Source organism: Prosopis cineraria, unplaced genomic scaffold (assembly GCF_029017545.1).
Source record: "Prosopis cineraria cultivar Desert tree isolate PC_DT_omini unplaced genomic scaffold, ASM2901754v1 PC5, whole genome shotgun sequence".
Lineage (NCBI taxonomy): Eukaryota > Viridiplantae > Streptophyta > Magnoliopsida > Fabales > Fabaceae > Prosopis > Prosopis cineraria.
In genome coordinates this window covers 32,535,785-32,545,265 of record NW_026555336.1, presented here as the reverse complement: position 1 = coordinate 32,545,265, position 9,481 = coordinate 32,535,785, and the positions used below count along the sequence as shown (strand labels likewise).

The 9,481-nt window shown below is 32.1% G+C and overlaps 1 protein-coding gene across 1 annotated transcript; it reads left to right on the top strand.

The window, feature by feature from the left end:
- The first annotated feature begins 874 nt into the window (after positions 1-874).
- On the top strand, positions 875-5,415 carry LOC129311024 (LRR receptor-like serine/threonine-protein kinase RGI1). Its single transcript, XM_054952964.1, has 2 exons — positions 875-4,046; positions 4,621-5,415. The coding sequence occupies exons 1-2, from the start codon at positions 1,154-1,156 to the stop codon at positions 5,112-5,114; spliced, it is 3,387 nt and encodes a 1,128-aa protein (XP_054808939.1). The 5' UTR covers positions 875-1,153; the 3' UTR covers positions 5,115-5,415.
- The last annotated feature ends 4,066 nt before the right edge of the window (positions 5,416-9,481 follow it).

Below are 9,481 nucleotides of genomic sequence, written 5' to 3'. Positions count from 1 at the left end.
GGTTTGATTAATTCTTTATAAAATAGATGTTTAATTCTTTATACACACACACACACACACACACACTGAAATGATTCTGAATGTTATAGAGTAGGTTTGAAGCAACCGAAAGTCCGAAAGATATGCTGGCATTTCCCCACATTAACACAAACCCAGGCCAGTTTGACAAATTTATGAAAGATTTTCATATATATATATATATATATATGGGATTTTATTATAATTGAGTCAACTTCAGATTCTCCACATCTATACATATATCACATTAAGAAGCATCACACTATGCTAATTTTAAATAATGAATAATGAGGAGGGGTAGTCTGTAATTATATCTGATACAGATATATACATACACGTACTCAGTATGTATTTATATATAATACATAATTTACAGCATTCAATGTAGATGTAATTATACGATTAGAGTGAAAATGAGGGATTTACTTGACACAGAGAATCCAAAGATTAGTGTTTGTGTACGGTTGAGCAATACATTTTTGAAAGTTGTAGCAGGTAAGGCTCTAAAATATATTTATTCAAAGTGACCCCAATGATAGAAATTAAAATGTAAGTAAAACGACCAAGTGCACCAATATTAAACAATGCTGTGCTTTTATGACTTGATGACTTTTGGTCACACACAACGTTGCAAGAAGAAGCAGATGTGAATATATATATAAACCTGGATTCCCATATTGACATCTTGGAACAAGAGACACAGCAAAGAAATAAAGAAAGAAAGAGCAACAAAAATAAACAAAAGCAACCGAAGCAGAAATATATGCAGCTTGCTACAGAGTACAGAGAGATTAATTTTGTAGATGATTCTTTTCAAGTCTGAGAGAGAGAGACACCATCTAACAAATCCTGTATTATTCTAGTCCTTTCGTACAGATAGAGAGAAGCATCTTTGGTGGGGTGGTGCTGCTTCTGCAGATTTTCTGATCTCTAGGTGTTCGTCTTTTTGTTTAGTTTATTCTCTTACAGTAATGGTGTTCTTTTTTTTTTTTTTTTTAACTAGGAGCTTTGTTATGTTGAGTTTGAGTTCAATGGAAGAAAGCTAACACACTGTCACAGAAGTAGAGGGAGGAAGTGCAAAACCCAATGACTCAAACCCAAGGAGAAAGGTTTGGAATTTGAGGCAAATGTTTCAATGCCCAGCTCGAGGCAATCCTTCTGCATCTCCTCCTCCTCCTCTTCTTCTTACTTGTTTTGTATCCTTCTCTTCCACTCCATTTTTCTCTATGGACTAGCATTCTCTGCAAATCATGAGGCGTCTGTTCTCTTCTCTTGGCTTCATAGCTCTGCCTCACCGCCACCTCCATCTTTCTCCAACTGGAACATTCTTGACGCCAACCCATGCAATTGGACCTTCATTACATGTTCCTCACAAGGTTTTGTCACTGAAATCAATATACAATCCATCCCTCTAGAGCTTCCATTGCCTTTCAATCTCTCCTCCTTTTCCCATCTTCAAAAACTAGTCGTTTCTGATGCCAATCTTACTGGAACCATCCCTATTAACATCGGTGACTGCCCTGCCCTCTCTATCATTGACCTTAGCTCTAATAATCTTGTGGGGTCTATCCCTGCAAGTATAGGTAATCTTCAAAAGTTGGAGAGCTTGTCTCTGAACACCAACCAGCTTACAGGGAAAATCCCAGTAGAGCTAGGCAACTGCATTAACCTAAAAAGTATCCTCCTTTTTGATAACCAGCTGAGTGATGTTGTCCCACGCGAGTTAGGAAAGTTGTCAAAACTTGAGATCATTAGAGCTGGAGGAAACAAAGATTTAGTAGGGAAAATCCCTGAAGAGATTGGAGAATGCAGCAATTTGACTGAGCTGGGGCTGGCTGATACTGGTATTTCAGGCTCATTGCCAGCTTCATTGGGAAAACTGAGCAAGCTTCGGACTTTGTCCATCTATACTACAATGCTATCTGGTGAGATTCCAGCAGAGTTATGTAACTGCTCTGAACTTGTTGATCTATTCCTATATGAAAATAGTCTATCAGGGTCTATTCCATCTGAGCTGGGTAAACTTCAAAAGCTGGAGCAGTTGTTTTTATGGCAGAATAATCTTGTGGGAGCTATCCCAGAAGAGATTGGAAACTGTACGAGCTTGAAAAGAATTGATCTGTCTTTGAATTCTCTGTCTGGAACTATGCCTTTCTCTTTTGGGGTTCTGTTAGAACTTGAGGAGCTTATGATAAGTAATAATAATGTGTCTGGGTCAATACCTCCAAGTCTTTCAAATGCCTCATATCTGCAACAGCTGCAAGTTGACACAAATCAGCTCTCAGGTCTGATCCCCCCAGAGCTTGGAAAGCTATCAAAGCTCACAGTTTTCTTTGCTTGGCAAAACCAACTTGAAGGAAGTATTCCTTCTACTTTGGCAAACTGTAGTAATCTTCAAGCACTAGATTTGTCTCACAATGAGCTTACTGGTAGCATTCCTACTGGCCTCTTTCAACTTCAAAACCTTTCAAAGTTGCTCTTGATTTCTAATGATATTTCAGGTTCAATCCCATCAGAAATTGGCAGTTGTATTTCTCTTGTAAGACTGAGGCTTGGGAATAATAGGATTACTGGTGGGATCCCTAAGTCAATAGGGAGCCTAAAAAACCTGAACTTTTTGGACCTCAATGGCAATCACCTTTCTGGGCAAGTCCCAGATGAGATTGGCAACTGCACAGAGCTGCAAATGATTGACTTCAGCGGCAACAACTTAGAAGGTCCACTTCCTAATTCCTTGTCATCACTATCTTTGCTCCAAGTATTTGATGGATCTTCTAATAGGTTTTCAGGTCACATACCAGAAAGTTTAGGCCATCTTGTTTCACTAAATAAACTAATCCTTGGTAGAAACCTGTTTTCTGGACCAATTCCTGCATCATTGGGCCAATGTTCAAGTCTCCAAATGCTTGATCTTAGTGGCAATGAGCTCACAGGAAGAATTCCGGCAGAGCTGGGTCATATAGAGACTCTTGAAATTGCGCTTAACCTAAGCTGCAATTCTTTAAGTGGCCCAATTCCAGATCAGATTTCTGCTCTTACCAAGCTTTCTATACTAGACCTTTCTCATAACCAGTTAGAGGGAGGTTTAAACTCACTTGCAGGGCCAGATAATCTTGTCTCTCTTAATATTTCCTACAACAATTTCACAGGTTATCTACCAGATAATAAGCTTTTTAGGCAACTATCGCCAAAGGACCTAACTGGGAATCAAGGGCTTTGCACATCTGGTCAAGACTCATGCTTTGTGAGTGCTTCTAGCATGTCATTGAATGGAAGTGAGGCGAGGAAGTCACGAAGGATTAAGCTAGCTATCAGTTTGTTAGCAGTCTTGACAGTACTACTGACAGTAATGGGGATAATTGCAGTGATAAAGGCGCGAAGAACCATCAGAGATGATGATTCAGAACTAGGGGACTCATGGCCATGGCAATTCATTCCATTCCAGAAGCTAAACTTTTCAGTGGAGCAGGTGTTGAGAAGTTTAGTTGAAGGAAATATAATTGGAAAAGGATGTTCTGGTGTTGTTTACCGCGCTGAAATGGATGATGGTGAAGTCATTGCTGTGAAGAAATTGTGGCCAACAACAATGGATGCAGGAGACGGATTCAAGGATGATAAAAGTGGAATTCGTGACTCGTTCTCAACTGAGGTGAAAACCCTTGGCTCAATCCGTCACAAGAACATTGTTAGATTCTTGGGCTGTTGTTGGAATAAAAACACTAGATTGCTGATATATGATTATATGGCAAATGGGAGTTTGAGTAGTCTACTTCATGAGAGGACGGCAAATTGTTTGGAATGGGAACTCAGGTACAGAATTCTGTTAGGGGCTGCGGAAGGCCTTGCGTATTTGCACCATGACTGTGTGCCTCCTATAGTACATAGAGACATCAAAGCCAATAACATCCTCATTGGCATTGAGTTTGAGCCTTATATTGCTGACTTTGGCTTGGCTAAGCTAGTTGATGATGGCGGCTTTGGTCGGTCCTCCAATACAGTTGCCGGTTCTTACGGATACATTGCTCCGGGTTAGTACTTCTTCCACCCAAGTCTTTTCCTGCTTTGCTGCAGAATATAAAGTAAAGATGTTACTGTTAAATTTGACTTTGGATGTTGAAAATATATATACTGTATGATCAAAGACAAGATCTTAGTTAAATAGCTTTATCCTACTATTTCTTTCAGAAATGCCAGCTACTTTCTTGGATATTGAAACTACTAGCATAAAAGTCATGCATACTCTAACAAATAATGTTACTCTAAATTTCCTTGCTAGACCAAAACAAAAGATGTCATAGAATTTAAAATTATCCGAGTTTAGTATAGTTATTGAAAGCTTTTTACGGAAAGAATGCAATTGATATTTTATAATAGTTTCTTGGATGTGATATCACCTATTGTTTTTTGGGTGGTACTCAAGCCATTTAAGATAGAGTCATCCATCCCATAATATCTTGATGTTAGTTGGTACACAGTGAGTATCCTAGATGCCTCAAGATTCAACATATTAGAATTTAGATGGCAAATGTAGACAATAAATCATTGAATATATTACATATGATTCATCCAGTATCTTGATATCGGCTTTTCACAAAATTTCAGAGTATGGCTTCATGATGAAGATCACAGAGAAAAGCGATGTTTATAGCTATGGTGTAGTGATGTTGGAAGTCTTGACAGGCAAGCAACCGATAGATCCGACGATACCAGTGGGCCAACATGTTGTTGATTGGGTGAGACAGAAGAGAGGTGTTGAAGTTCTTGACTCAAGCTTACTGTCAAGACCAGAATCAGAGATAGAGGAAATGATGCAGGCCTTAGGCATAGCCTTGTTGTGTGTAAATTCATTACCTGATGAGAGGCCAACAATGAAAGATGTTGCAGCAATGCTCAAAGAGATCAAACAAGAAAGAGAAGAATATGCAAAAGTCGATGCTCTTCTAAAGGGATCTCCTGCAAATAGTGTCAGGCCAACATCTTCATCATTATCATTGACAGTAGGGCAAAATTTGTACCCAGAAGGCAACAATACGATCTTCTCTGTATCGTCACTGCTTCATTCATCTTCTTCCAGTGCCAAAGTGGGTTTGAAGTGATGAACTGCATATAGTCATAGTTGGAAAACGGAAGCTTGCGTTCTTATCAGTTACTTTCTCATAATCTTTGTTATTGTCTGCTGTTGTTCTTCAGTTATATATATGTAAAGTTTAAAAGTTTGTCATAGCAGAAATGAAAGCTACAAACAGATCCAACAATTATAGATGTGGCTTTTGGAGTATCATTGATCTGCAGACTGCAATCAGAATAGCTTGTACTTATTGATCTCCAAGCTTGGATTCTGAGCAAGTCAGCACAAGAATAAAAATTAGCCCAAGTTTGGAGCTATCTTTTCATTTATGTTTGACACTAATATTTTTTTTCTCCGCTTTTTATCTAACTTTTTTACTTTTAATTTCTGAAAGTGTTGATGAAGTTCTTTTATTTGAAAGAGTATAGTGGCTCATACAGATAAACCCAACTATGCTGTTCACAGTGCTTTTGTTGTGCTTGAGTTTGCACTTACGGTTAAAATTCTAGCTGCTGCCTCTTCAAACCATAAATAGGTGGCCTAACTGATATATAATGATCCTGTCAATTTATATTCACGATTATTTTTGAAGAAATTTAACAGTTCAATTAGTTTAGATATTTTACATTTGTTAAAAATAATTGATTTGTTAAAAAAGGAACAATAAAAAACAGTTTAGATTGACCATGTCAACTGAATAAAAAAAAATATCTAGACCATATTTCAGATTGATCATGTCATACTAAATATTTATAGTTTTAAAAAAAAAAACATATTCATTGACCAGCTGAGTTTCTTTTATAATTCATGGAAAGCATCAAGGCACAATTGAACACCCAATATAATACCCATTGTATGGCAGTAAATTATCTTTAGAGATGATGATGATGATGATGATGATGGATATAGTAAGAAAAATTAACATGAAATAAAAATATTTAAGTTATAAATATACAATTTTGAGTTGTAAATTTTAAAATTTTAACTATACACTTGTCCTATTTTACATTAATTTTTTTATCAATTTTCTTAATAGGTCTTTTAATTGTCCATTTTCATTATTCAACGGCACTAATATAGTCAACATGTTATATACAAGGTCAAAACAATTAGGGTTTAATGACAAATTTTCATTCAAAGTATAGGTTTAAGAGTGTGTCTTGATCTAAAATTATTATTGATATAATATTCCTTTTAACATTTTAAAAACAATACAATATTATTTTACCGTTAACAAATTTTAATTTTGACAATTAATTGATTGAAAAATTACATAAAATGATTTAAAAAATTACAAAAAAAAAAGTTAATTTTGAGGTCATTTTCTTTAATTTTTTGGTCAATTAATGATCAAAGTTAACATTTTTTAATGATAGAAGCAATATTGTATGGTTTTAATGTTGACGAAAAATATTACACTGAAAATAAGTTTAAAATCATAGGTGCTTTTAGATTTCTAATTTAAAGTAAATTTACCCTTTAACTCAAATAATTATGTTAAGATAGGCCAGAAAAGAGAGAATTACATAAAATAATGTGGCCCAGGACTAAAGGGTTGTGATTTTTTTTAAATATTTAATTATTATTAGATGAGATTCAGGTATTATTAGAGCCTAGATAAAAGTAGTTCTTATGGGTTATGAAAATTTCAAATATGGAAGAACGCCAAAAAAAAACAAATCAAGTGGAAATTGCACTCAGAATCAATGAGCCGTTTGCTTACATGGACACCTTAAAAATTCGTGAAGAATAAAATTAGCGTCTACAGTTCAATTTATTGTTGAAAAATCTGTTTGTTTTCTTTTTCAACCAAATAATTTTTTTTGACTAATTTTTTTATTGCTTGTATATTTTTTCTATTAAAAACAATTATGTTTAAAGTTCAATCTAAAAATTAATTCAAACCTTATATATGGGATCATTATTAACAACAACAGTCACCAGATATCTCGAGATATCTTTGATATATTTCTTCAACGCAACAGCATATTTTAAACTCGAATTCAACCTCCCGACATAAATTGATTCCGCTTCCTTAATAATTGAACCAAGCAGCCTTGGTAATAGCAATGTTATTACGTAAATTGTCATGAGTAATATAAATATGAATAAAAAGAAGAATTGAACCGGCTTTCATTGAGATGAGGAAAGAAATTACAATGATAATTAACCCACTTAATGCAAGAACAATAAACCAAATAAATGATGAAGATTAACCTTTTCTTTCATCATTTGTTTTATAACAAAAATAAATCATCAAAGAAGATTAATGTAAGATGAAACCCTTAAAATATAAATATATAAATTTGAACTGAAAAAAAATACATATACCTATCTACTATACATGATAATTCAAAAGAAAAAAAAATCTTTTTGAAGTGAAATTCGATACATTGCATTCACCTTTTGTGTTTTCATACAACACATTTTATAGACAGAGATAAAAGGAAAGATATAAATATACCCAAAAAGTATATATATTTATATTCATTTGTGCTATTTACTGTTTGAATACATAATTATAAATGGTTATACATAGATGTATATTTAGAAAAAAAAACCAAAAGACAAAGTTAAACTAAAAAGAGAAAATCACACTATAAAAAGGATTAGAATGTAACTTATGGTTCAATTTGCAAGTTATCTTGCAGGTAACATGGTAAACTGCTAGAAGCCCTTACATGTATCGTTTATATGCACGCAACCAGCAACGTGTCTGTGAGACGGTGACTATATATATATATATATATATATATATCGATTTATTACATTTAAGGCTATTGAATTCACTAAAACTATATAATTTATTGACAGATTTAATTTTGGTCTGAATTTAATTAGCGATTGTTCATGAACTTATGATTTAGTCAAGAGCTTCTACAGAATTAATCAATTTTGTATAATATTACATTAAAATAAGCTTAACTTAATCCCAATAAAGTTACACTTAACAGAAAAATAATTAAAAAATGATTTTAATATGTGAAAGGACTGAAAGTGAAATCTGAAAACCAATAGCGAAAGATTAAGATTAATGATTGTTGAATATATATATATATATATATATATATGTGAAGGTGATTGTTAAGGAGAACAATGCAATTTCTATAAACGTGTCTTTTGTTGTTTAACGTCAATCGTTACTCCAAATATTGAAAAAGTATCAAAATCTTTTATTTCAAGCGTGCTTAACATCTTTCTATAAACGTGTCTTGATGATCAGAATTTGCATCTTTTCATTTGCAGGAAGTTATACATATTATCAATATCATTATCATTATCATTAATATAATATAAAAATATCAAAACGTTTAACAAACTACCCTCATCGTTTAAAAATATAAGACATTTTTTAAGAAGTTAAATATTTAAAAATATAAGATATTTTTAATTTCGAAATAATTACTACCTTTTTTTAAAAGTATCTTATTGATAAAATTTTATGTTTATTAAAGGATATTTAATAGGAATAAATATAAAAATATAAAATTAATTGAAAATAAATAAATATTTTATTGAAATGAGATTTAATTAAAAATATTTATATTTTTGAAACAGGGAGTATAATATTTAAATTTTCCTGCGTGAATAGTGTGACATACAAATATTTTTTAAAATTTTAAACAAATGCATGTCGTTGGTTGTAATTTCTCTCCCACATGATGATTCTGATTGGCGATATATTTTCAACGGTTGCGTTCCTGTTTTGTGCAGTGTTTTCAGACCCGTTTTAGGATAAAGTATATTTTTAATTTTTAATTTTATATAATATTTTATTTTTATCTCTTAATTTTATAAATTATTTTTTCAATACTTTAATTAATTTATCACCAAATTTTTTATATTAAACTTTTAAATATTGATAAAATATTTTTAATATTGATATTTAATTTATTTTTTTAAACCTAATGATGATTGATAGAAAAATAAGTATTTGAAACTACTGATATTCACGTTAGAAGACTGAAAAGATATATTATAAAATTCAAAGATTAAACTAAAATTTTATATAAAATTAGAGGATCAAAGGAAGACTTTAGCCCCTATTTTATCCCAAAGTTGAGGGTCTTTATATCAAATAATAAATTCATAGGAGTAATCGTAGAAAAGTTAAAGTATTTTAATTATTTAACTTTACATAGGGTTTCATTTTAGTCTCTTAATTTATAAAGTGTATTTTTAATCCTTCAATTCTATCATGTTAGTTTCATCACACAAAAAAAAATTCACTTAAATTTTTAATACTGACAAATATTATCAAATATTAAATTATAAGTTTAATTTTTTTAAATAAAAATAATTGAGATAAAAAATAATTATTTAAAACTAACAATATTAGGGTTAAAAAATTAAAATTGCTTTATAAAATTAAAAATAAATTAAAATCTATATAAA

Excerpts from the sequence above, each read along its gene's own strand:
- LOC129311024 (XM_054952964.1), top strand. The coding sequence starts at position 1,154 with ATGCCCAGCTCGAGGCAATCCTTCTGCATCTCCTCCTCCTCCTCTTCT. Across the intron at positions 4,047-4,620 it reads TTACGGATACATTGCTCCGG|AGTATGGCTTCATGATGAAG; the intron begins GTTAGTACTTCT and ends ACAAAATTTCAG.